Genomic DNA, 27,908 nt, shown 5'->3' with positions numbered 1-27,908 from the left:
CGTTGGGACCAAGCTTCAGGGATGGACAGCCTCAGTGTGACCACTTCCACTGAGGATGTGTGTCTGTGTGATAAAAGTGCAGAGAGAGACTGACCTTTTTTTTCCCTAGATTTTTCCTTCATATTGGTAACTTTGGACCCTAGCAGGATTCCGTTATGTTTATCAACTGATTTGTTGACAAAGAAAACTTAGCTAGTCCTGGCTTGAGTCCGACCCTATCTCACAAATTCATACTTCCACCCGGTCATTCAGCTCCCGTGTGTGAGACCAGCTCCTCCCTCATTCCCAAGGAATTCTAGCGGCTGGCTTAGAGTGTCACTTCTCCATGTGACCAGTTCTTTCTGGCCTCTCCGGGGACATGGAGCTGGACCCCACTGCAGAAGGAAGAATTCACTTCCCTGGTGCTCTGGACCTTTTTGATGCCACTGCCCCCCCCTGGGCTGGCGGTACCTGCCTTGTGAGCACGCGGTCAAATCCACCTCTACGTGGCCTGTGCCCCTGGACAGCCCCTGGCACAGAAGGGCTGTTCGCTCCCTGTTTGCTTAGCTGGTAGCCCCATCTTTCCTTTCTAGACCCCCTGGCCGGCCCTGCTGCAATCCCCGCCCCCCATGACTCAAGTACACCCACTTGGATAAATGAAATCCATCTGTGGTAGGTGCCTCAATGCTCGGATGAGCCCAGCTTAGGAAAACTGAGTGCTGTGAGTTGCCGTTTGGGGCATTAGCCTTAAACTATCTTGAATTATTTTCTATTGTATATGTATTTTGTATTTTGTTTGGTTAGGGCCTTGAAGAAGTCTTAGGATTAAAATGCATGTTGTTCATTAGTGGCAGGACCAGGCTGGGGAGGCAGGCACTGGAGCGGGGCCTGGGGATAGAAGCAAACTGATTCGGAAGGCTGGTGACGGTGGCTGGGCAGTGGGAGCAGACGTCTCCAGGACTCGGTCTGTACAGTCGCTGAGCTAAGCTGGCGGGGCGGGGGGGGGGGGGGGCTGGGAGGCAGGCCTGAGAAGCCAGAGGATGATGGCAGTTGTGCTGGGTGTCAGGGCTGTGGAAAGCAGCCTGTCAGACAGGGTTAGAATTCCTTCTCCTCAATTTACTAGCCCTGTGACCTTTAGCCAGTGGCTAACCGTCGCTGAGCCTCAGTTTCCTCACTTGTGAAATGGTGATAATAGCATCTTTCTGGAGAAGTTATCCTGAAGATTAAATCAGTTGGTACCTTGAAAACGTTTAGCACTGTTTCTAGCAAACAGTAGATGATCTGTAAATGGAGCTTTTATTCGCCTGAGCAACAGTTTTCGTTATTGGTCCTGGTGATTTCATTTTGGGGTGTGCCAGCCCTGTGCTCTGACAGCCAACAGCCCCATTTTTCATTGTGCCTCTTACCACCTTCCCCCAAAGCAAGACACCTGGCCTACAACACACAGGTGACACAGTGGGCCTCTCTCCTCGGTGATGCTGGGAAGCTGTGGGTCCAGAGGCCGCCCGGGGCAAGGACGCGCTCTGGGAAGGCCGATCACTCATAAGGTTGGTGGTCAGCTGATCCACGCTCAGCTCAGCTGGGCAGTTGGGCTCTTCTCATCCCCCTCCTGAGATGGTGGGCTTACCTGGGCATGGTCTTGTGCTGGTGATGGCAGAGGACAAGAGGCAAGCCCAGGGGCACGGGTGCTTTCCAAACCTTCAGTCACATCACGTCCGCTAACATCAAGGCAAACCACATGGCCAAACTCAGAGTCAGGGGGCAGGAAATCAAATTGGGGTTTTGCCAGAATTAAGCCAAAAGCCCTTTGGATGGTTTGCTGCAGGAAGTCCTTCCATCCATGAGACACAGAGAATTTCTGCCTTTCCCCTCTTGTTTCTCGGTCGTGGGTCACCACCGGGGAGACTGAGTCCCCAGCCTAATAGCATGCCCCCAGTTTTCCCACGTGCCACTTTATCTCAGGCCGTCTAGTCCCAAAGAGTGAAGAGGACAGCTCACAGATGCCATTTATTCCATTAACTTTGCCAATGGTCCTAAAATAAACCTAGCCCTGGGAATCTGCAGAGCCCACATGATAGATGGTATATCTTGGCAAGGACCCATGACACCGGGAGAAGGCAATGTGGTTCCTTCTGTTGTCTGGCTCGGCCGATGACAGTGGTGTTTGTGAGGGTAGTTGAGCTCATGGGCATTGCCCATAGTTTCCAAAGTTCATTGCTCCATTTTGAGATCACAGTCTGAACCCCTGACCTTGGCCAGCTCTTACTAGACGTGTGACCCAAGCCACCAGAAGGATTGAGGCGGGCTTGGGTCAAGGCCACTACTCCTGTTGGATAAATACCTCAAGCTCTCACTGGCTTCCTGGGGCTGAGTCACTGTTTAGCCACCCTCTCCACTTGGAAAGGGCAGCATGTGGTCAATGTTATTCTGAACATGGTTTCCCCCACCCAAGCCCCCCTCTATGTACCCTGGCCACGAGGGTTCTTGGAACCTTTGGAAAACAGCATGGCAAAAGTGACACTGACCAGATGTGGTCATCAAGTGTCCTTTGGCCAGTTGGCTTTCTTGGGATGACTGTCTTCAAGCTGTGACTGTGTGACTCCAACTTGGTTTCATGTCCTTGCTCAACGGGATGAATGTAGTGTTCATGAGAAGATATCTTCCCTTTGTCATCATTCGGTCACTGAATGGATATGTGTTGAACACCTGTGTGGTGCCCATGCTAGGGTTCCGGCAATGAATAAATGCCAAATTCGTCTTCGTGGAACGCAGAGCCTCGAGGAGAGGACACATGAGGAAACAGGCGGCCACAAGACACAATAGAAGGAGTTCCGGTGGGGGTAATTCCAGGGCGGTCAGTGGAAGGGCCACTTGCTCCATCTCCCCAGAGAAAGCAACGACTGAGTGTAGGAGCTCCTCAAGTGAAGAGGTCAGGAGGAAGGTTCTCAGGGCAGAGGCTGCTGCATGTCTAAGAGAATGGAAGTGAGAGGTGGTGGGTTCAGACTGTCGAGAAGGGCTGGAGCAGGGGGTGTAGAGGGTCGAGCCATGCTGATGAGTGGGGGCTTCCGCCAAGAGCGCTGGGGGGACACTGAGGGATTTGCAGCAGGAGAGAGGCAAGAGCAGACGTGCGTTTCACGTGGTTCTCAGGCTGCAGCGTCCGATGTGGATCCGAGGGGAGCTTCCTGGAGCCCGGAGACTGATTTCAGGGAGATAATAATGGCTTGGAGGCAGCTCATGGCAGTAAGGGGAGAGGACATCTGATATTTACCAGATCTAGGCAAGCGATCAGATGTGACAACAGTCAGTATGCTGGCCTGGGCAACTGGAGGCTGGTGGTGCCATTTGCTGGAGAAAGAGCAGGGTTGGTTTGGGATAAAAATCTGAGCTTTGTTTTTGGGCACATTGAGAGTGTGACATGCATATTCCCTAAACGGAAGCATGGGTGAGCCCCTTCTCAGAAACGCCCAGAACCGTCTCTTCCTTTCTCTAGCAGATGTTTCTGGACTATCTACTATATGCTAGACGTTGTTGTAGACACTCACCGAGAGAGGAATCACTCAGGCGAGCTGATATAACCTCAGCTACCTGCTTGCTAAAGCCTACCCACAAACCGAAAACAGGGGTTGATGTCTCGAGCCAGCCACCAGACAAAGCTTAGCGTTAATCAGACTGGCGACCAAGGGTGACCTAAGGAGACTCCCAAGGGGCGAGATGTGCGAAGCCGGACAAGCGGATGCCTTAGGGCCACTTACGCTGGAATGACACGTGTTGCAGTTGGAGAATAAGGTCTGTGTTAACTCCTGAATTTTCTGTTTGTATTTTCCCTGAAGGTTATGTATTTCACAAATCCAGAAGATTCTCTCGGGGAACTTGAAGAAAAAGACCATCCGAAGTGGGGAGGCAGGTAAGTGCTTGTCGCCAGTGGATTCAGTCAAATGCCACAGCACCCCAGGCCAGCGGTGGTTTCTGCAGAAGGAGACCAGACGTGAGGCCAGGGCACTGGTCTGTAAGTCCCAGTTTCTACCCACTGCACACTGTGTGACATCAAATAGGCCCCGTAAATATTTGTCAGATACACCACGGGATGGTGAATGAAACCGGGCTTGGCAAACACATCTTCATACGCTAATCGGTCACAGGGAAGACAGACGTGCTGGTGCAAATAAATAGGGTTTAGATTGGAAAACGAAACAGAAGCCCTGTCAAGCATGCGCAGATCTTCTCTGTCCCTTTTAGCTCTAACCAGTCATGAGTTGGACATCACATCTGCACTTGTGCAAGAGGACTTTTCTGATTTAGAATGAAGAGCCAGGCTAGGTCTGTCCTGCTGGGAAAAGGCTCATTGAACCTCACCGGGCCTGGACAGTTCAGCTCCTTAAAGACTAAAAAAAAAAAAAAAAAGATTTATTAATTTATTTTAGAGAGGGAGGGGGTGGGGCAGAGGGGGAGAGAGAATCCTCAAGTGACTCCCCGCTGAGCACAGAGCCCGACATGGGGCTCATTCTCATGACCCTGAAATCATGACCTGAGCTGAAACCAAGAGTCAGCCGCTCAACCGACTGAGCCACCCAGGCACCCCCTTGAAGGAGATTTTTTTTTAGATAAGCTGCCTGAGGTCAGAGCCAGCCTCCTTCCCCGGGGAGGCTAACTGATGTCTTCTTGTCTGTGGGTTCTGGTTGACTGGAGACCCTGAAAGTAGTCTGAGACCATCTCCGGGCTCAGGGAGAAGACTTCGGGGATTGGGTATGATGTCTCCCATGCATGTGCCACCATGAAAGCAGACATGGGTGTCCAAAGAGAGGACACGCTTACTCCACAAGAATGCCCCTGCCCAAAATCGCCCTCACGGGTGGGGTTCTTGCCAGCCCAGCACAGCCAGAGGTGACCCGAGATTTGAGACGTGAGCCCGCATTCTGAACCACAGCATGAAACAGTATCATACGGTTGGTGAATCAGAGTGTTAATGTCAGGAGAGGAAACAGGTGCCCACGCTCACTCAGCCGAAATAATGGCAAGGCCATTAGCAGGTCGATGGGGCTCGTGGCGCTTAAGGTCCTATCCCATGATGCGGCTGAGGGTTTGGGGGATGGCCCAGCAGCACCCTGTTCCCCCAGCTCTGCGCTGACAGGAGATGAGCCTGCAGGGGCCCCCTTCCCACAGCCTCTCACGCCTCACCTGGTCGGCATCTTTGGCTCCTCCATCTGCCCTCCTGTCAAAGGCTCTCTCTTTTTAATCAGCTGTGCAAGGATGAGCTAAAGCTCCTTGCAAAAAGCCTCCTTTGCTTTGGAATCCTGTTTCACACCTATGAGCTGGGGTTTCTGGGGACCCGCATTCCCCCGAGGACAGTGAGGCTCACAAGGACTCTGCCTGCTCGTGATGGGTCTTTGAGCTGCACTGTCACCTTTCCGGTGGCCGATAACTAAACACCAATGCCAGTAGCTTCAACAGGGGACTGGGTAGCGAGATCCTTTCCCAGGGGAGATTTGGCGATGCCTGGAGATATTGGGGTCATCACAACCTAGTGGGGAGGGTGCTACTGGCATCCCATGGGTAGAGGCCAGGGATGTTGGTAAGTAACCTACAAGGCACAGGGCAGCCCCATGACAGAGAATTCCCTGGCCCCAGATACGAACAGTGCCAAGGGTGAGAAACGCTATCACGGGAGGGCATGGTGAGGCCCCCAAGAGTGTGTCAGCCAGTGTCCCTTCCCCATGAAGCCTTTCCAGTTCCCCAAGTGGAGGGCAGCTCATGTGCCTCTGAAGTCCTACAGCTATGGGTCAGCTGCTCTTGGATACTTATCTCTATGTTACCTTGTAAGGCTGCTCACTGTATCCCCCGGGGGCCAGTTAGTGCCCTGGGGCCCATGCGGACCTTATTGCTTTGTTCCTGGAGCAGCCCAGTGAAGCCACCCGCCCATCTGCTCTGCGGCTGGAATGGAATGGAAGGTGGGAGGAGTTGACATGTCTCTTGGAAGGGGCGCCATCAAACCACCTACTCATCACGGCATTCTCTCCTTAGACGTGATTCTCACTTGTCTGGGCTCCAAATGGGAACTCCACCAGCCCCAGCTTTTCCAGTCTGAGACCTTGGCCAAGCTCTACCTGATGGCACTGGCCCAGGGCACCACCAGCCCCACAAAGGAACTGGAGAGGCTTCTGCGAGGTATTTTCTTACTGGCACTCAGCATAGAGCCCCAAATGCTCTCTGGTTTGAGGGTCCCCAGCTTGGCGTTTGGTCATCCGTTTGGAGATCAAGGTGACCCTGGCAGATAAGAGCAAGGCCCATGGTGTGACCTCATCACGGGATTTAACGTCGGTCTGCAGCTATAATGTAGCAATAATAGTTCTCCCTAGGTTGCTTTGAAGCCTAGAGAAGGTAAGTCACTGTGAGGTTCTAGAACGATGTCTGGCACGTACGGGGCGCTCAGTAAATGTCATGTATTTTTCTCATAAGAACCCAATCCTGCCCAGCCAGCTGAAATGGAGACTCTACCTACTTCTTTGAGAAGAGCAAACGGTTGTGTTGTGTCTTCTGATGGGCTTTCTGGAAGGAAGGCATGGTTCGGACACCTGGCCCAGTGTGCTGTTTAGAGGTTTCATGTGTACGTCAATGTTACGTTTCCTTTGCTTTCTCTTTTCTTAACTTCACATCATTCCATAAAGTATTCAGGTCACTTCTTTCTTTCCTTCTCTCCCTTTCCAACTCTAGTAACCCCCAGGCTCCCCTCTCTGTTCCCTAAGTTCCTCTCCAGACGCACTGCCTTCTTTGGGTAAGACAGATGGGTATCATTTGAGGACGACTTCTAAGCAGGTACCGTGGAAAATGCAAGGTCTCCAAAGCCAAACAGCGGCCAGTCAGAGGGACTGCATTTCCAGGATGGGGCGGCAAAGCTCTGTTATTCCAGAGCCAGACAGGCTGGCCAGCCCCCCAGCTGCTGCCCCACCCTGAGCCTGGAGAAAGGGCCTGGCTGCCAGCCGGAATCAGCCCAGGCCACAAGGCCTCTGACTCAGTCCTTCCCCGCTGTGCTGGGGGCTGAGAGCAGGCTGCGGCATTCCCGGCACTGGGACGACCCTCACTCAACAGTCTCCTTTGCTCCTTCCAAGCGTTTGTCCCAGTGTCTTTGAGAGTGGGACTGAGCTCCAGCTTCCACGTCCCCTGCACCCAGGTCAGAACACTCCCCAGGCACCCAAGGAAAGGCCGTGGAGATCCAAACATGAGTGTATTGAAAAGCAAGAGAATTTGGAAAGAGAAGACGGAGTTACTGCTAATGCTGTGGTCTTTGACACTCTAGGACGGTGTCACTGAAAAGACTGAGCCCTGCTAAGACAGCCACTCTGCTCCAAGCCCCCTGGGAGCCTGGGCCTGGTAGGGGGGGGGGGCATCCAGGTCGGCGCAGAGATGAGACACCCCCTGCCCAGACTGTCACAACTTTCAGGGTCTGCGCCTGGTCTTAGGGATCGTGTGCCCATGATGTTCCGTGGACACGGCCAGCCTTCGTGCTCCTGCGAAAGCAGGACGTGCGTCACAAGGACAGTTTGGATAGTCTCGCGGCTACTGCTTTGTGTAGCTACTGTCCTGGAGTGGCGGGCACCGTGCAGTGACCACGCACGGCTGTCCCAGCTGCTCATTTTCCTTCCACCAAGAGTCCAGGACGAGCCGTACTTCTGCAGGACCCGTTTATTCTCTAGGAGGAACCCCCAAAAGGAAACGGTACACTTTTACTGAAAAGGAGCCACTTGGTTTCAGAGTACCTCAGAAGCACATGATTAAATTATTACTTTCCTGTTCGATATTGAGGTTTTCGGTAAAACAACAGCAATGTTGAAGTTCTGTCTTCCCCTGACTCTGACCTAGCAGGTTATCTTCCTTTCTTTTTTTTCTTTTTTTTTTAAAGATTTTATCTATTTGACAGAGATAGAGACAGCCAGCGAGAGGGGGAACACAAGCAGGGGGAGTGGGAGAGGAAGAAGCAGGCTCATAGCAGAGGAGCCGGATGTGGGGCTCGATCCCACAACGCCAGGATCACGCCCCGAGCTGAAGGCAGACGCTTAACCGCTGTGCCACCCAGGCACCCCGGTTATCTTCCTTTCTTCCCTCGACAAATGTCGAGCGCTTAACTTATCCTAGGCACTGGGCTAGGAACTCGGTGTCCGGGGGTTAGGGGACAGACAAGCCAACCTGAAACGACGCCAAAGCACAAGGAAGAGCATGACCGGTCATGACACGAGCTACCAGCTCCGGAGTGCCTCCTCTGCGTCCCCAGCGCGGGTGAGCGACAGTGCCGCGTACGGGAAGGAGGCGGTCCTGAAATCCCGGAGGAAAAGGAGCCAGAGCAGAGAACAGGGCCTGACACCCGCAGGTGCTCAATAAATATTTGCCAAACGAGAGCCTGAACAGAGCCAGGTGCCGTGAGCGTGGTGGGAGAGGGCTCGGTAGCCCCGTGTGCCCGAGAGTGGATCTTTGTTCTGCCCCCTTTTCTCCGTGGTCTTTGCGGTTCGCAGTGTGACATCCTTTTTTGGATCCTGACTCATGTCATTTTTCATTACCTAGAACCTTGAGCTCACTAGGCTTTGGATTCTGCTGATAGAATCCCCTCATTCCGTTAACTCGGACCAATGTGTGCAAGACCGTGTCGGGTCCTGGGGAGGGAGTGGCAAGGAAGCCAGCCAGTGTGCCCGCCCAGCAGAGACATGACGTGGTAGCAGGTGGTGGTAATAGTGAGTCTGGGAGGAAAAATAAAGCCAGTTTGGGGGAAGGTGGGGGTGGGGTGCTACCTTCCATATGGAGTCAGGTGCATCTCTGATGGGGGAGGGATGGAGCCCCGTGACTCTTCTATGGAACAAGCCACAAGGAGGCAGTTTTGGGGTCCAGTGAGCCAGAGACTAGTGGTCTTGGGTTCCCCGGAGGGCCTTTGGCTTTGTGCCAAGGGCTTGAGATGCCACTGGAAACCTGAGGGCCGTGGGTGTTATAACTCACATTTTAGAATAAGTCTCAGTGGTTGGGGGAGGCTGGCAGTGAATCGGGCTACCCCTTTCCTGCCTCCTGGGAGCCCTTAGTGGCGGGGGTCCCCTGTTTGGACGTCTGTGGGGCAAAGTCCCAACAGCCACTGGGCAGCTGCCTTCATCCCACACTCATCCCTCAGCAGGTGGTCACTGTTGTCCCATCTCATGCCAGGTCAGGTGGGGGGCTGGGGGTACAGAGATAACAGAGGCCCACCCCTTGCCCTCAAACTGCTCACAGCCTAAAGAGAGAGAGGGAGGAGGCGGGGAGAGAGAGGGGCAGGGGCCAGTAAAAAATATCACATACACTGAGAGCAGCCGTTTCCCAGTTTCGGCAGCCGTAGTGGCTGAGTAAGATGAGTGGGGAAGGCGGCCGAGGAGGGCACGAGAGCTCTGAACTGTTTCTGCAACTTCTTAGGCATCTTCAGCTATTTCTAAATAAAGAATCATTTCAAAAATGCATCCCCTAAACAAGCAACAGAAGCAAAACATGGTGTGGTGAATGCCAAGGTCAAGGTTGTACAAAGGGCCGTCGGACCTCACACTGTATCTTATACAACTCACTGCAACTATCAGGTCCTGACGTCCCCCTTCTGTTTCCTTTACTAGCTCAGTTGCCTGGGAAGGTCAAGGAAAGACCCCCCATAAAGAAGATGATCATTTCCTTGAAGATCAATGACCCCCTGGTCACTAAAGTTGGTAATGTACACCAGTCTTCTTATGCCAAGAATGCCCTTGCACCAGCGGCCCTCCCAGATCTGCAAACACAAACAAATTGCACATGGTGTTCAGTCCTTTCTTATTAGAAATAGCTGAGCGGAGCAGAGAAGGTGCTAGAGAGAGGTGCTCATCCCCTGAAAAGAGGTGTGGAGGATGCCGAGGAGGAAGGACGTAGCAGGCATTGGGGCAGACCGATGATAAGGAAGCCCTCTGGCCCGCCCTCCCAGGGCCGCACTGGACATGCCCCTCCCTCGCTCCGCTCACCCTCCCCCACCCCAGCCTGGCCCCCTGGAAACAGAGACCGACTTCTGTCTTAATGCCGCACGTGTGCAGCCACATGCTGTCATGGTCTGTGGATCTGCAGGTCGGGACACCATCCGCGGAAGCCCTGGGCAGGCCGGTTGTCCCCAGAGAGCACCGGGCCGGGCTGCAGTGCTGATGGGGATCAGGTAGACTGACTTAGAATAAGCCCAGTCCCTCTGCTCCCGGGTCACAGGAGCTCAGTTCTTCGACATGACATCATCCTGGCCCTTGCCAGGAGTCCTTAACCTTTTTGAAGACCCCAGACTCCGAGGAAAGTCTGCTGTAAGCTAAACGTCCTCTCCAGGCGCACACAGCATTCTGGACATATCTGGGCAGTCACCTCCCAGCACAGCACACGGAGCCCAGGTTCCCAGGACCCCTGAGGCACAGACCCCAGGCTGGGCTTAGAGCAAGTAGCGTTCTTTCAGCAGGAGCTGGTTTTTCTTGGGCTTCGTCCTCGACTCCTTTGGGGAGGGTGGGAGCCCAGGCTGGAGCTGTGCCCAGGTCCGAGCAGGTGCATTTCCTCTAAGGGCATCTTTGCCCGCCCAGCTGGGGACACTCGAGCATCCCGCAGGGAGGGCACCCGCAAGTAAGGGACGCAGGGTACAGAGCCCCAAGCTGACGGCTTTCTCTCTCGGCTGCTGCTCCCCAGCCTTCGCCACGGCCCTGAAGAACCTCTACTTGGGCGAGGTGGAAATGGACATGGATGATGTGCTGGGCGTGCTGGCTTCCGCACACATTCTCCAGCTCGGCAGCCTGTTTCAAAGGTAAGTGTGGCAAGGCGCGGGCCCGGGCCCGCCCAGGGCAAGGTAGAAGGGGGCCCTCCTGGCCCGTGGAGAGAACGTTCCTCTTCTGTGGGCTTGGACACCTGGGTTTCTCGGCACAGAGCACAGCTGAGTCTGCTGAGGCCCTGAGGCACTCATTCACACGTAATGAGCTCACAGCGGGGCCACTGCCCCAGCAACGTGCTCCTTCCAGCCAATCGGTCCTGACTCACTGCATGCCGTGCAGGTGGGGCTCTCTGCCTGGGAGCTAGTCTACAGGTGTGCAGCGTGACTTCCGGGGGGCGGGGCGCGAACCATGCTTGCTTGTCAGTTTCACCCACATTCACTTGTAGCCAAAAAGCCTCTCGTTTAGCGCATACACAGCCCAGCTGGCCGTTCGAAGACAGGCTGACTCTTCACTGTCTGGATTTACTTTTCCTGCTTGTTTTTCTTTATATTTTTATTATTACAAATATTGCCCATGATAATTGTAGATCTTTTAGAAGAGTTAAAAACGCAACGATCAAAGTCCAAATTGCCCGCCAATCCGGCTGCCCATTTGGGGGCACAACCTTTCTCCTGGGTGTTCAGACCCCGCTGGCCCACCGGGGCTGCCCATCAGGGGGGACAACAGGGGGAATCAGGAGGCGTTTACAGTGGATTGGCATCAAATGTGAAAGCTAGTTCAACCTGCCAAGTGGGTCCATGGGCACTGAGAGAACGTGTGCGTGCTGAAGGAGTGAGGGGGAAATGCAGCTCCGGGCGCTGAGATTCAGAGGCTGCCAGGTTTTTTGTTTTTGTTTTTGTTTTTGTTTTTGTTTTTGTTTGATTGAGAGAGGGCAGAGGGAGAGGGAGTGAGAGAATCCCAAGCAGATGTTATGCTGAGTGCAGAGCCTGATACAGGGCTCAACACCACGACCATGACCAGAGCTGAAATCAAGATCCGGATGCTCAACCGACCGAGCCAGCCAGGCACCCCAAGCCTCCCCGTTTTCATTAGGCTTTTTCTGCAGAGCCAAAAGCAACCTAGGGTGTGAGCAGCAGGGGCTGTGCTCAGCCCTGTGGTTAGCTGTTCCTTGTTCTAATGTGCCTCAGTGGTCTCAGCTGTGAAATGGGGCTCCTTACATTTGACCTACTTCGCAGGACTTTGTTGGGGGTGAGGAGATGTGCTCTGAGATGGAGCATTGCCGTAGTCAGACCCTGCCCTCAGCTCTTGGCGAGGGTGACCTCATTCCTCCTCCCTGCAGCCCTAGCAGGTGGTGCATGACTATGTCCACTCCACAGGCAAGACAACTGAGGCCTCATGAGGTGAGTAACCTGCTCAAGGCCACAGTAGAGCAGCCAGAACTTGCAGGAAGTCGAGGGCCCCAGAACCTGGGCCCCTAACACTGTCCGTTTCTGCTTTGCTAGGGTGAGGTGGTGGTGTCACCCGCTCGCTCATGGACCAAAGCCTTCCTGCTCCCCTCCCTTCAGGGGCATTTGGTGAAGCTGGGTTTGCTTGGGGCCAGTCACCTGCCAGTTTATTCCATCCCACCTTCAGTCACTCATCTGCTCCTTTAAGAACAATGTCTCGGGTGTCTCCAGGACACCGGGAACAGTGAGGACGAGAGGGACAGAATCCCTGCTCTCTAGCACTTCCTGCCCTACAGTCTCCAGGGCACAGGAAATGAGTAAAGTGGACTGAAGGATGGGGATCCCAAACGGGACATTTTGTGTTATGATTAATTTCAAATAAACAGGTCCCTGTGATTAACCAGAACAGTTCTTAGAACTCCCCTTTTCCTGTATCCTGTAATATTGCCCCATTCCAGTAACATTTATGAAAGGTTAAGTGAACCAAATGGAAAATCGTTGATGGGATTCATTTTTTCTAGAATATTTTGTCCCTTCCCTTGGGCTTTTCCAGGGATGTGTGCCTCCTGCACTCAAATCCCGAGCTCCAAGGTGGTATCTTCTAGCTCTCTGATTTCTTGTACCTGACATGATTCCACACAGAGAGGGGACTCGGGGCAGCAATGGTCCGCTGGCAGCTTGCTCCACTCTCCGCCTCAAGACTTTGTTTGAGGAAATGAAGGAAGGAACGAACGAACGAACGAACGAACTTCCCGTCCAAGTTAAGGGAGGACAAGGGCTGCTCTGGAGAGGGCAGGGCAGGACCCCTCCTGAGACTCGTGCTGGTTTCAGCTCACTTTCTGTAGAGCCCACACAGCCAGATTCAACCCTGAGGAGAGTTGTGAGCCCGTATCTCATTCTTGGGGCTCCTGAAGTGACTCAGGCCAGACACCCGATCGGGAGTATCAGGAAGCCTTATCGGGGATGCAGGCTCTCGAGGCCTGGGCGTGACAGCCGAGGGGACCAGAGTCTTGACAAGGTGTTCGAGCCCGTCAGCTCAGCCTGACCTGCAGGGCGGGTGGCTGTGGGACGTGGGAGAGGAGCAGGTGTAGGCAGAGCCAGGTGGTGGTGGATGGTCTGGGGCTCCCTACACTGGGGCTGAGGGTCTGGCTTTTGCTGAGATTTCCCACACGCCGTTGCACTGCACGCACCACCCATCTGCAGCTCCGTGCAGCCGTAGTAGTAACGACTACCCCACAGCTTCCTTGCTCAGGACGTTCCAGAGCAGCTGTTTCCTGGTGCTCTGATATCTCTGACCCGAAAGCTGGAAGGTCAGCTCCCTCCAGGAGCAGGGTCTGCAGCGTCCATCTAAGCCCTGGCTGCCCTACGGCAGGCCCAGATTCGAAGCCCCAGCTTACTCTTGGAGCCCTAGCCCTGGCTGTTTCGGGCTGAGCCAAGCATGACACGTCCTTCATTTTCCTTCCTCCACCCCATGACCCGTTTTAAAGGTCAGAGTAGCAAGGGCTGTGGAGATAGTGAGCTGTCATTGCACAGGGGAGCAAACCTCAGCCTGCCGGGGGCCGATGGGGCTTACTCAAGATTCTCCAGGTGTTGTGGGGGGTATTAGAGGTCAGATCCAGGGGGGCCTGGCACACAGCTGGGCTGGCTTCACCTGCCTTTGAGAGGCTGACGGTACAGTTGGCAGGGGTGTGGCGGCACAAGCCTCAGTGTGTGTGTGTGTGTGCGCGCACACGCGTGTGTGGTTGGGGGATACAAGGGTGTGTGTAGGAGTGTGTGTGTGTGTGTGTAGTGGAACAGAAATGCCCTGGATCACTCTGATAGCATCACAAATCCAGGTGCTGGACAAGACCTCAAAAGTCATCTTGGCGGAGCTCCCAGCCAAGTGCAAAATCACCCCGAGGGCTGCTTAGGTCTGGATCCCACACCGCTGAGGCCGCCTGTCTTCGGGGGATGCGGTGTGTGCACGCAGGTTCCAGCTGGTCCTGTTCCTTGGTTTCGTGCATCGCGTGTGTGCACTGGCACAGCTGGGGTCATGCGTGCTGCGTGCATGTATGTGCGTGCTTCAGGCTTGCTTTGTGTCCCCTGATCTGGGGAAGCCTGACCATTCCAGTGCAGCCTGGCCAATGAGTCTCACAGTGAGAAAGAGGGGGCACACGTGAGCGTGTCAGCCTCGTGGAGTACAAATTTCTGTAATCCAGCTCCAGACCCGGCTAATTCTGCTTGCGTGTCTCACTGGCAAAAACCAGCACCGGAAGAACACAGTGCCTGGTGGGCAGCGGGACCAGCACCTTCCGCACACCCCCTTTTTGCACCTCGGTTCCCACCCCCACCACCATCCTGGAGTTGATGCAAACCTCTGGGGTTGCTAACTTCTGTGAAAGCAGCCTGGGGCCCTCCCGAAACCGCAGTTCTCTCTCTGCAGGTGCGTGGCCATGATGGTGAACGGACTCACGCCAAGCACTATCAAGGACTTCTACCTGGCCGGCTGCAAGGTGAGGATAACCTGGACAGAGGGCATCGCACCTGGGGACCTTCAGGAGCACCTCATGCTCTAGGACTTTACCCACCCGGCCCAGCTCTAAAAGAAAAATCTCTCTGAAAGCACCCACTTATGGGTACCAATATTTTATTTTGCCAAGGAAAATTTGCCAATTTAAAAAATCTTTTTAATTTAAAAGGACATTTTAAAACCAAAAATTGAAAAAAAAAATGAAAAATAGAACAGACTTAAAATTAGGGGGTCAAATATAAGCATAGCCTTTCTCACTAAAATAACAGTCTTCCAGGACATTCTTGTTGGAGTCAGGTGAAATTGTGTGTGTCCCCCTGCCCGGGGCCAGTCACTGTGTCTGTATTGGGAATAAATGATGTAATCTTAAGGGTCACATTATCAGAGGAGAACACTGAGACCCAAGGAGGGGGTTACTCTGATCAGAGTAACAGCTTCTGAGTGGCGGTGCTGGGCTCGAACCCCAGGCCATCTGATCCCAGCCTTCCTCTGTGAGGCCACCATTGACCTGCAAACAGTCACATCTGACCATCACGTGTTCGCGGTACAATCAGCACGTCACAGTGTCTTGTGATGGCCTCTAAGAAGGTACTCACTGCCTCTTTTGTCAAAGACGGTGCAGTGCCCTCACCTTCACTCCATGAGGGACTAGAAAGTCACTCTGTGGGCAGCATTTTTGCACTGCGGCCAGCATTTCTTGGCCACTCTTTGGCCTGGGAAGGACTGTCACCCCAAGGACATGCAAGGTGTACTAAGACCCTGTTGAGGTTCCTGGCCCTGGGAGAACTTTCTCTTGGACTTTGATGTTACGGTACGTGCCCCTACCAGCCTCCACGTGGGGTGCACCCTGCAGGCCCTTCCCTGATCACTGACTGACTTTGCACACCCAGTGAATTCGGTGTGCAACCCTGTGATCAGATCACCAGGGTCTGCCCCCAGCTCCGCCACTTGCTAGTTGGATAAGAAGGAAACGGGCACATAGGATTGTGGTGAGGATTAACTGAAATCCACCTAGTGCAGGGCCGGGAGCATAGCAAACCCTCCAAAAACGTTACCTGCTGCAGTGTCTGTGTTTTGTTTTGTTTTGTTTTGTTTTTTTTTAATAATGATTTTTTATTATATTATGTTAGTCACCATACAGTACATCCCCGGTTTTCGATGTAAGGCTCAATGATTCATTAGTTGTGTCTGTGTTTTGAAGTAAAGATTTGAGCGTGTCTGCGGCAGGACACGCCTGGGAGCCCGCCTGTGGCATCATCATAGGCCAGCAGAGGGCGCTGGGAGTTCAGGGATCTCTTTATCCATTGGCTTTTCGTTCCCTTCTCAGTACAAGGAAGAGCAGCTCACCACTGCCTGTGAGAAGTGGCTGGAAATGAACTTGGTCCCTCTAGTGGGGACACAGATCCACCTCCGGAAAATCCCGCAGGAGCTGCTTCACAAGGTGCTGCGGTCCCCCAGGTCAGAGCTGGTCCCCAGGGATGCTGTGTGTGGGACCAGGAGTTGTCCCTGGAGTGGGCCTGGGGCAGCAGGGCTGGTCCCGGAGGGAGGTGCTCCAGGGGGCCAGGCCCAGTGTGCACTGCTCCATCCCATTCTCCCCACCACCCTGCACAGCCAGCCCCAGGTGGGCGCCAAAACGTGGAGCACTGGGGGTGGGGGTGGGGATGACTCCCTTCACACTGCTTCACTGGGGTAGGGACCGTCTGGGTGCCCGCTGTCTCGTTACCCATACGGGAATTAATTCAGTAATTGCCTACGTAATTAAAAAGACATCCTGTCACATTAATATACATTCACTGTGGAAAATGGGAAACAGAAAAAATCAGAAAATCAGAAAACAAAACCTCTCATCCTAAATCAGTTCCTATCTTTAGCCCTGCTCTTCTCCTGAACATTTCTGACCCAGACAGCTGTTTGACCTGACCTCAAGCTAACACCCAACTCTTGGGGCCCCGCCCTGTGTCCCTTCGCCAGCTGCTCAAACTAGAACCTTGGGAGTCCTTCTGCACACCCCTTGGCCCTCACCCCCGGGTGGGTCAGTCACACTTCCAGACTCAGCCCATCTCGATGGGCTTCTCCTCTCGGGCACCAGCCGGAGCCCAGACCTCCATCAACTGTTGTCTGGACCCCTACAGGGACCTCTCACTAGGGTCTTGTGTCTGCTCTTGACCCCCACCAAGAGCGTCTCTAGCCTAAGTGCTGCTGGTGTGCCCGTCTGCCCCTCTGTCTCACCGGCCACGAGGCACCCACGGGGCTACCTGAGACTCCAGTCCTGCCGAGCACCTGCCACCCACGGGTCTGCCCTCCCTCCCGCCTAAAATGCCTGGCTCCTGGCTGAGTCCTGCTGGTCCTTTGAGTCATTCATAGAAACGTCCCCAGTGCTTGACCTTTGAGGTGATTTCTAGTATTTTACCAATATAAATATAGCGCCTTGGTGACCTCCTGCAACGTACATGTCTTTATCTCAGATTATTTTCCCACATTAAATTTCTAGAAGTGCCATTATGAAGTCGAAAGGACTTTCTGTTTTTGTCACAAGTGAAAAGTATTTTTAAAAATAGTCTATGCAAAAATAATTTCAACCTTGAGTTTAAATGGTAAGAACGGTACAAAGAATACTTATATACCCTTTACCCGGTTTTGGTCAATCTCTGCTATTTGCTCGGTCATCAGCATCTGCGTGTCGTTACGTACCCACATCTTGTTTCCCTGGGGGTAAGGTGCACACATCAGGTGCTGTCTCTCCTAAATGCTTCAGTGTTTATTTGCTGATAAAAAGAACTTTTTAATGTAATCACAATGCAGTTATGAACTGCAGGCAATGTAGCATTGATGTCAAGACCTAACATCATTGGCCTGGTACTCTCTTCTAGAACATTCTTTCTTCCAATGCAGGGCCTGGTGTAGGGTGACAGATCATTTACTTGTCAGGACTCTTTGGGCCTCTTTAAAAGGCTCTTCATACCCATGGCAAGATACCAAGATTGTATCCCCTTAGGGCAAATTTCAAAAGCGAGGAGTAAATTCTACTAAACGCTTTAGCCATGTATTAGAAATGAAATGCTTACTCATGCTTATGGGATGGAAAGCATTCTGATTTCAGAAGTTAGATCTGGACAGTTTCATTTCACTGTTGGTTTGAATTTACTGCGTGGCTTGCGATGCCCTCACACTTAAAGAGAAAGGAGGTTGCTAGAACAGAGTTCTGGTGTTGAGGGAGACCGTATTATCAGGAGGACCTCGGGAACCCCAGCCCGGGAGCACCGCCGGGGGCCCTGGGTGGGCTCCTGGTGTCATTCTCCCCACTCCCTGCTGCTTTTCCGCACATGTGCCCTCCCCCACTCTCCAGTAGAGCAGAGGTTACACAACCGGTGAAGGAGAGGTAAACAAAGCATCCGTTAGACTTTGCCTAACACTCTCCCTCCCTTGGAAACACTGAGCTGTCGCACCCTGGTAGCATTTAACCAAGAAAAGGGAAAAAATTGTCTGACCACAGCCAGAACCCTGGTGATGGCGTGGGCCTTACAAACGTACACGAGTCAGGAAAAGAGGTCAAGCACATTCCGCGTCGAGTGTCTAGACGCACAAGCTTGGGGAGACATGACTGATGTGGGAACGGGGTCCTGCTCCTCTGGCCCCTCCCCAGGAGCTGTCTGCACACAGTCCAGAGTCATCCCAGCAGCAGGAGGGAAGAGCCCTGCATGGCCTCGAGCACGTCATCAGTCCTTGGGCCTTGGAGGCACCTGGCTGGCAGCCCCAGACCTCGTGTTCGCTTTGCCCAAGGCAGATTCTCCTGGCTGCCCTGCTGAGGTCCAGCGGCTGCCTGCTTTGAACCTGGATGGTGGTGGGGAACAGAAGGTGCTGGGAGACGGGGCCCAGCCACACCCGGTGCCTGGCGGGGCTGTGAGACATTTAGCCAGGCTCGGGCTCCTCACCTGGGCACGCCAGTTGGCTGGTGGGTCGGGCACCTTGGACCACAGCTGATGAAGAAGAAACCTTTGGATGAGTTCACGTTTACCGAGCACTGTGGAGTATGTGCCCTGCTCTGTACACTGTCCCTTCCGACCCCCTGCAGCCATGTCTGATAGGTACAGTTAATGTCCCTAAGATAAGAGGGACAATAAAAGGCAGGCCTGGGCCAAGCCCAGGGCTCGGGCTCCAAGGTCCAGGCTCCCACCCTCCATGCTGCACGGCCTCTTTATTTGTTCCCGAGGCCACGCTGCCCAGCAGCCGGAACTCAGGTAGGACTGGCTTGTCCTGGCCAGTCACATGGCCCTGGAGCCGCTGTGTGGAAATGCCAGCCCACGAGGGGTCAGCGATGGCACATGCCCCGGGCCCACTTAATGTAGACGGCGGCCTGTCCCCTGGCTTGCGGTCGTGGTGTTTGGGTCTCTAAGCGTCGTGGGAACAACGTCCCTCTCAGCAGATGCTTCAGCGTCTGGGCCGTTCGCCTTCCCTTTCTGCATTCCCTTTGACCCCATCTTCCTTTGGGTTTCGTAAACAGCCTTGCATAAAATACACACAGTTTTCCTGACCTCCGGGGCGTCCGGTTTTTCATTTCTTTGCCTGGGCCTTGGGTTGCTGGTTAAGTTTCTCTTTGGAGGTCACCGCTGGGTTACCCTGTTCCGTGAACTCTAATACTATGAAAGCTTCATTCCAAGTTATGCTTTTCTGGAAGCCAAGCTCCTGGTAGACAGGAGAAGTGGAAAACTCTGCCAGCTATCCAGTTCCTATCTGCGCGGAAAGCTGCCCTACAACCCGGGCTCTGCCCACTTCTCCCTGGCTTCCTGCCCATGATACCATCCGTCTTGAGGGCTCAGGAATTCCCAGGAGAAGCCACCCCTGTCCTCCACGGCGAGCCTGTCCCACAATATCTGGACCACCATGGGGCATGGCTCTTCTCTGGCTAATGGCAATGATATCTACCAACTATTGAGCACTTGTGGTATACAGGACACTTTGGGTTATCAGCCTAACTTGTCCAGCCACCAGTGAGCTCGGTACTGTTACCTGCGTCTTCACCTATGGAAGGGAGGTTATGGGAAATGGAAGGACTGGTCCGGGTTCCCTGTGTGCAGCAGGAGAGTTGGGATTTGAACACAGATCTGAGTGGCCTCAAAGCCCTAGGTCTTCACCAGCCCAGCCCACTGCTCTGCTCTGCACGGGGACTCATTTTTCCCTATTGATAACCAAGATCAATAAGGATATTGACGATTAGTGTTTATTGTAAAAAAATTTTAAAGGTAGGAGAATAATAGAAAACACAATTGGACCCGCCTCCCGAAACGAACAGTGACATTTTGTCATAAGAAAGAAAACATTACCAATAAAGCAGAAGTCAACCATGCTCCCTCCCCAGCGTCCTCTTGGCCTCCCTCCCTCCCTGAAGACAATCAGATCGTTGCCGTGGGCCTGCATGAACCCAATCTATGTGATTATATTCTTACTACATACATGCGTGTCTATAAATAATTCGTAATATTGTTTCATAAAAGCTTAAACTTCAAAGCAGTGCTCTCGTAGTGACTGTAATGTCCTGTCGCTGACATTATTTACTAACATAATGTGATGTGTTCTCTCCATGTCGATACTTACGTATCTAATTAGCATTTTAAATTTGATGTTGTACAGGGTTCCAGCGAATGAATAGATAGCAACTTTTCATTCCCTACCTAATGGCCTTTTGTTTCATTTTGCTTCATTTGCTGCCATCGATGCTGCCCTAGGCACCCTTGTTCACGCTTTCTTGTTTGCACCGATGCGGCCTTCTCTATAGTCTGTACTCAAAGGGGAGCCTTTATTATTTATGTATAATTTTCTAAAAAAAAAAAGACAAACAGTGTCTTGTTAACAACATTTTCCTCTTAAGGAACAAATACCGGTTACCTCCCTGTGGCTACTGGTGAGCACCAGGAAACAGGTAGGACAGCCCAGATGCTCACCTGTGTCGGAGGGAAGTTTGGGGGTTCTGGGAGGCCATCAGAGCTCCTAAGTAAATGAAACTATGTTTGACTGTCCTCAGCAGGAACCAGTACTTTAGAGTACTGGTACTTAGCCTAAAGACGGAGGGCTGGGGCTGCCTGGGTGGTGCAGTCAGTTAGGCGTCCAACTCTTGGTTTCGGCTCAGGTCGTGATCTCAGGGTCCTGAGATCGAGCCCCGCGTCAGGCTCCATGCTCAGTGGGGAGTCGGCTTGAGATTCTCTCTTCTTCTCCCTCTGCCCTTCCCTCCCCCCAGGTGCACACGCGCTCTCTCTCTCTCTCTCTTTTTCTCAAATAAATAAATAAAGACAGAGGGCTTTATTTGAAGAGTTACCCTTCATAATGAAAGTGAAACCAGGACCCTGATTCATGGAGCCCCAATGACTCCTCCCACGTTGCTGTCTGCTCCTCTCTGGCGAGGTCCCAAAGAACCTCTGGGCTTGGGGACCTCGGGCTTCAATTCTGCACCAGGAGTCATGTAGCTCCCCAGCCAGAGGTGGTTGGTGGGCTGGTGGAGTTCTGTGTGGGCACATCATATACTAAGTGGCTTTGTGACATCCCCCGTCCCTTCTCACCATCGTTGCCCAGACAGTGACCAATTTGGTCCTGTCTAGCCAGCGTCAAAGCCCATGTATCTGTAGGTGGCCTGAAAGCAAATAAAAGCAAAAAGACGTTCTCCAGGGGCCAGAAATAGTGTGAAAGGTGGGTGGGTGACATTTCCACTTCCCTTTAGAGTCTCCACTTAGCCTGGGTTCCACCCACCAAGACCACTCAAAGTGTGGGTGCAGAGGCTAGGATAGGTTTTGAAGCCAGTGCGCCAGCCCTGTGGTCAAGATGGGAAATATCAAGGGGTTTAAGACACGTTGCAATGACTTCTTAGATAATCAAGTTGTTGGAGGCTTTAGAGACGCTCTTTGGGAGACCCCCTTACTTTACAGAGTTGATATTGTGGGGAGTGACGCTCCTTCTCACCACTTGTTTCTAGTTAAGAAGTCTTATGCCCTGCAGCCAGGGCCCAGCCTGCCACTTAGGAGTCAGAGCTGCCGTTCGCTAGCACGGTCCTACGTGCCAGGCGCCACACTACTGATCTGTGTGTGTGTTGTCAGCGCCATAATGTCGACACCCCAACCAGAGCCTGGGAATGTGTTCAGTTGCATGGCAAAGGGGAAAGAAGGTTGCAGATGGGTGACCTTGAGCTGGGGAGGGTGTCCTGGATCACCCAGCTGGACCCAATAATAATCACAAAGATCCTTGCACGTGGAAGACAGAGGCAGGAAAGTCAGAGCCGGAAGGAGATAGGAAGGTGCTGTGCTGCTGGCCTGAGGATGGAGGAAGGGGCCACAAGCCATGGGATGTGAGTACCCTCTAGAAGCTGGAAAAGCAAGGAAATGATTCTCCGTAGAGCTTCCAGAAAGAATGTGGTCCATACCTGGATCCTAGCCCAGTGAGATCTGTTTTGTTCTTCTGACCTCCAGAACTATAATATAATAAATGTGTGTTGTTTTAAGCCACTTGATTCATGGCAGTTTGTTATAGTAGTGACAGGAAGCAGTGTGCCGCCCACGTAGCCTCTAGCAGCTTCTATCACCACTATCTACGGATGAGGGAGCTGGGGCCGCGGGGCCACCAAGCAGCCTGCAGGGGGCTCCACAGCCAGCTTGGGGCTGGACTGACCCACCCCCAGGTCTGACCCTAGAATCCTGCAAACTTGACAAAGTTATTTTGCCCTCAGACCCGGCTGGGACTAGGAGGCGATGATTGAGGCATATACCTCAGGGGCAAAATTTAAGGGGACACCAAAAGACCTCAGTTGTCAAGATACATATATTGCGGTGCAATATTTTAAAATGAACATTGATCCAAAAAACCACGATGAACAAAAAATAAGGAATATATGCCAACTTTGCAGGATCGTTGTACGGAATTAAATGAAAGAACAGATGGAAACATCTCAGACGCACCTGTCTCCACACTGGCCGTTGCTTTGGCAGCACAGAGGGTGGGGGTCAGGCTGCGGAGGGTCCCCTCCCAGCTCCGCTGTTCACCGGGTCCCCTGACCTTGAGAACGTCATTCAACATCACTTTGTCCGAAGTGACCTACAGACTCAGGGCTGGTGTTGCCTCCTTCCTAAACTCACGATCAACTTTTTGTTTTCTTACAAATGGCGTGAGCGGTTTCTACTCCTAAAATTTCTTCTCTTTTATTTTGTCCAGGTTGTTTACTTTTAATGAGTATCATCTTCTGAAAACGCTACTTTTGTGGGTCTTCTTGCAACTGAACCACAGAATTCAGACGGTGCCGGTGCATGAAACGGTGCTGGCATTTTTTAACAGGTAACGTGACTTAGCGTGAATTGATGAAATGCACGCACATGGTGTTTTACTCAGAATACCTGGAGGAAGAGCTGCAGTGGAATGATTTTTCATAGCACCGTCCAGAGCGCACGGAATGCAATTTTCTTTATGGGATTTAAGAGTATGGGACACCTTGGAGCCACTGATTACTTAAACATGTGAAGAACGGGTAGGTGTTACAACTTGAGATAACCATGTGCTTCTGAATACTTGTTCTGTCCGGTGAAAGACATGAAGCCCAAGGTACTCCTTTCATTCAGGAAAACGTATCACCAAACCACACCGACCTTAAAAACCTCATGTTTAAAATGTATCTAAATGAGACCAGGTCATCCTCACGGACGTTTCGCGATAGCCCATGACATTCTGAATTTTCTAGACAAAGAAAGATTGCTAGAAAAAGGTTTCCTAGAAAAGCATTTGAATGCACCAAGGTTTCATAGAATTGGCTCCGTTTCTTATACTCTGTAAACTTACAAATTCTAGAAGTTCTGGATCTCAAAAGTTCAGTGACAGATAATAATTTCAGTTTAACGGACGCCATTAAATTATGCTTGTTAAGTGCAATAATTCTGATAAGTACTTTCTACTTGGAATCTCCCAAGACTTTGGGGCTGGTTTCATTCCCATTTTACAGATGAAGAGACTCAAGGTGGAAGGGAACTCTCTTGTCAGAGATGATGCAAGTGACAGGGTCTGACTTGAACTCAGGCCTGCTGAATCCCGAGACACTTTGCTGCCCGTTCCTGGAACGGCCGATAGGACTCCTCTCGCGCATCTGCTCCAGCTGGTTCAGTAACAGCATCCTGGGCACCGTGTTAGAAAGATTCCGAGGCTGCCTCTAGGTTCAGTGTTACTGTTAGCCGAGGACTTGCTGCGCCTCCTCCCTTCTCTGGTCCGCCCTCCGCTGTGAGAGTTTTCTATCTGTTCATTCAAGAGCGCCCTGTTAGTAGAGAGAGCTGTGGCAGCTTGGGGGCAGGGAGCAGGGTCGGGGGAGGGTGAGATTGGCAGTTTACGGGCTCCCTTTCGTGTCTCTCTAGCCTCCATTAAGACGGAATATGCTCACATCACGCGGGCTGGCTGTGGAGTTGGTGGCCCTGTCGCCAGAGACAGTCCCAGGAGGTCCTCAGAGGGTCTGCCTGGAGGAATTCAGGGATGCCGTTACCTTCGCTGTCAGGTGGAATGGGGCTTCCAGACACGATAAGGTGTGTCCAAGGAAGCCAAGAGGCTCCATGTCTTGTGCACATGTGAGTTTCGCAGATAAACACACCTTCTCCATAGTCACCAGCGGCTCGACCTGTTTCAGCCAAGTGTCATTTGCATTGTTCTGAAGCATTTAGTCCTTTTCTGGAACATCTGCACACCATGTTAACTGCAGAGCTCATTTTTCCTGCCTCATTATTTGGGGAAAGCAGTATTCAGTGCCAGAATGACATGCACTTTGCTTAGTTTCTATATAATTTGCTTTGAACTCAGATGCTTAAACCACCTCCTTCCACTCTTTTAATAGCCCAACAGACACTTTTTCCTATGAGTCACACGCGCCAGGAAAACTGGCTATTTGGCTCCAAGTTAGCATTCGTACTGGAAACGTCTTAGAACCGGGAGGTAGGAAATGGGCTGGGATGTGGAAACTGGGTTTTTAATGTGGGAGAAACAGCGGGAATGAGGCTCTCAGGTGTGTAGCTCCTTCTGCTGAGAGTGGGGTGTCCTCGGTTTTCCTGAGCTGGGGCCTGAGGCCCCTCCCCGCCATCATTAGCTTTTCCGTTTCTCTCGAATCTACACTGGTTCCATTTTGAACCTCTTCTCTGCAGCGTTTCCCAAGCCCCCGACGCCACCTTGTTCCTGTTTGGAAGCCACTTGTGAGTGTCCATGTGGAGCCCATGGGCGGTTCTCCTCCCTTCCCAGGTCTTCTGCCCCAGAACAGCAGCACCTTGAAGGTGCTCCCTTGTCAACGGCCTCCACCTCCCAAATGCATGTCTCCAGAGTCCCCAGACTCCTTCACCTAGGTTATCAGCACTTAACCGCTCCTGCTTACCTGACCCCAGCCTGCTCCGCCCCCTCTGCCAGTCTATCCATGGCGGGGCCTCCCCGGAGAGCCTCTGTGACCACGTGGCGTGTACCTACAGCCTGCCTTTCCAGGAACATCATGAGCAGCTTGAAGAAGGGTTCGGGGGCCCTTATCTCACCCTTAGCTTACCTGGCATTGTGCTGTGCACGGAAGGGCTTCCTGAATGATGAGTTCCCATCAGTCACTTTTGTGTAGCTTAGTTCCGAACCCTCACAGAAGCGGGTCTTCACATGCTGAATTCAGAGAATGTCTTGTCTGCGGTAACTAGAAGTAACAGGGCTCACGGGCAGATGACTGGTGGCGGGTACCCATTTGGTGTTCTAGACAAGGAAGGGTTCCAAGGCTTTCTCTAGGCTCAGGGAGAAATCACGTCTTGGTGGGTCTACCCCAGACACGGCAGTGGGCGGTGGTGGTGCCTGTGCTCCCATATCGGCCACCCCGTCCTGAGGATCCTCGGGGCTGACCGCAGCAGGGCAGAGCCTCGGGGCTGCTGGCCCAGTGGGGCTGGTGGCCTGAAGGCTCGGGCTACGAGAAGGCCTCTCTGCTCTTAGTGGTCACAGCCATCTTGGGCCAGAGCCGGGTCACCAGGGGAGCGGAGCTGCACAGTTCAATGAGGCCAAGGGGGACAGCTAGTCAGGTTTCTGTGGCCACCAACAGGGACATGCCAGGGGAATTAAAAGGTAGGACAGAGGGGCAGCCGCATCTGGGAGACAGTGTGTAGGCTTAGGAATGAGAATCAAGGGGCGCCTGGGTGGCTCAGTGGTTAAGCGTCTGCCTTCGGCTCGGGGCGTGATCCCGGGGTCCTGGGATCGAGCCCCGCATCAGGCTCCTCTGCTGGGAGCCTGCTTCTTCCTCTCCCACTCCCCCTGCTTGTGTTCCCTCTCTCGCTGTGTATCTCTCTCTCTCAAATAAATAAATAAAATCTTAAAAAAAAAAAAGGAATGAGAATCAAGGAAGTTGACCCTTTGGCCCAATTTTTAAAGTTGCAACTATCCGTGATATGATGTAAGTGACAGAGTGATTATAAGGGATCTCCCAATGCCCAGAGTGGACATTTTGAGGCCATCACAAGCTGGGGACTTCCCCAAAGGGACTGTACTTGATAACGTGTGGCAGTGGGCCAAGCTGCCTGAATCTGAGCTAGCAAGGTCCTATGAGCCCTGGGGAGCAAGGCCACACTGCAGCCCTGGGTGTGGTCGTGGCTAGCCCAGGGTCCAAGTCAGAAGGCTTGGAGCAGTAGTTGTGTAAAAATAGACCAGATGCCCCTTTTCTGATCTGTCTTAGCAATGTCCGGAAAACAAGCCAGGAGGGAAGTATTTGAAATGTTGACTCTTCCAGGGCCAACAGTGCATGCAAGTAAAGACACAGGTCCAAGCCTTTCTTATTCTCCCATTTTCTTTTATTCATCGATTTTTTTTTCAATTTTTTATTCATTCAACACATAGTTATTGAACTTGCACTCTGTGGTAGGGACACCGACGGAAAGGTGAAGGGGAAGTTTGTCTGCCTAGCTAGATGTGTCTGTACATCTTCCAACTTATTTTCTTTTTCTTTTTTTTTTTTTTAAAGATTTTATTCATTTATTCGACAGAGATAGAGACAGCCAGCAAGAGAGGGAACACAAGCAGGGGGAGTGGGAGAGGAAGAAGCAGGCTCATAGCAGAGGAGCCTGATGTGGGGCTCGATCCCATAACGCTGGGATCACGCCCTGAGCTGCAGGCAGACGCTTAACCGCTGTGCCACCCAGGCGCCCCCCAACTTATTTTCATTACGAAGTATGGTAGTATAAGAAGGGAACACTCGTGTGCGCGGGCGCGCGCGCACACACCCACACACACACACACATACCCCTCAGCACCCGCAGTCTGTTTTCTGGCAATGGTTAATTTAGAAAAACAAATAGGCTGGCCAGAATTAAATTTAACATTTCCTTGTAGGAAAAACAAAAAATGTAAGCAAAGCTGTTGCCTCTGTCCGCAGAGGAAAAGTCATCATTTCTTTCCAGTTAGCCGTTTGAGAAGTCCGGGAGGGCTGTAAAATCTCCTCGCGGGGAGCAGAGCCAGAGGCAGGCAAACGTTTCACATTTTTAAAAGCACATTTTTAATCAAAGTATAAAATACATACTGGAAAGTGTGCAAATCCGAAGTGGATTTCGACCAAGTGCACACACCTGTGTAAGCAGCCCCCAGCCCTGGAGACAGACTTGGCCAGCCACCTAAAGTGTCTTATCTCAGTCCCCACCTTTCCCAGAGAAAGGCAAACAACATCCTGGCTTCCTTTCCTTTCAAGATGTCTTGGCTGCTTTTGAACTTTGTATAAATAGAAACTTACAGTATACACTTCTTAACGTCCGCCTTCCCTTTCACGCAGCGGACTATCTGTAAACTCCATGCAGGGACAGGTGGCCGGCGAGGGCAGGGGGCGTGCTCAGGATCCGACAGCAACGCGGTGGTGGAGTAACTTAGGTCTCCCTGATCTTTTATTTTGAGATTCTCTGGGTGGAGGGAAAGTCATGAATAGACCTGTAATTCTAATCCTTAACTGATTGATTAATCAGTAAATGGGCCCCCTCTCCAACGCAAGGATGGGTCCCAGCAGTGGACTTAACGAGCTCTCCAGAAGGAGGTCATTGAATGCCGCCAGTAAAGCCAATTTCTCCATGATCCCAACTCTTAGATTTCCATGAGCCCTGCAGCTGAGTCTCCCCTCCTTCCTCGGCCCTATCCCAGTCTGACCCAATCTTTACAGCATTGGCCAAGGACTCCTCCAGGAAGCCTTTCCAGATTTCACCTGCCCACTGGACAGATTCCTCCTCTGAGCTTCTCTCTTTGAAGAGAGAACAAGAGACATGCTGACCCGTGTGAGTGGGCACCGGCCTG

The 27,908-nt window shown here is 52.4% G+C and overlaps 1 protein-coding gene across 1 annotated transcript in view; it reads left to right on the top strand.

The window, feature by feature from the left end:
• Positions 1-27,908, top strand: part of BTBD16 (BTB domain containing 16) — a 41,038-nt gene that overhangs the window by 1,760 nt on the left and 11,370 nt on the right. Inside the window, exons 3-9 of the mRNA XM_087862485.1 lie at positions 3,810-3,883; positions 5,998-6,141; positions 9,588-9,677; positions 10,654-10,768; positions 14,541-14,610; positions 15,955-16,085; positions 22,818-22,937. Coding sequence (XP_087718611.1) covers positions 3,810-3,883; positions 5,998-6,141; positions 9,588-9,677; positions 10,654-10,768; positions 14,541-14,610; positions 15,955-16,085; positions 22,818-22,937 — 744 coding nt within the window. The remainder of the gene's footprint in view (positions 1-3,809; positions 3,884-5,997; positions 6,142-9,587; positions 9,678-10,653; positions 10,769-14,540; positions 14,611-15,954; positions 16,086-22,817; positions 22,938-27,908) is intronic.

The sequence above is a fragment of the Ursus americanus genome, chromosome 6 (genome assembly GCF_024610735.1).
Source record: "Ursus americanus isolate L20-20 chromosome 6, mUrsAme1.1.p, whole genome shotgun sequence".
Taxonomy (NCBI): Eukaryota; Metazoa; Chordata; class Mammalia; order Carnivora; family Ursidae; genus Ursus; species Ursus americanus.
The sequence above is the reverse complement of the archived record's forward strand: the minus strand, read 5'-3'. Positions and strand labels throughout refer to the sequence as shown.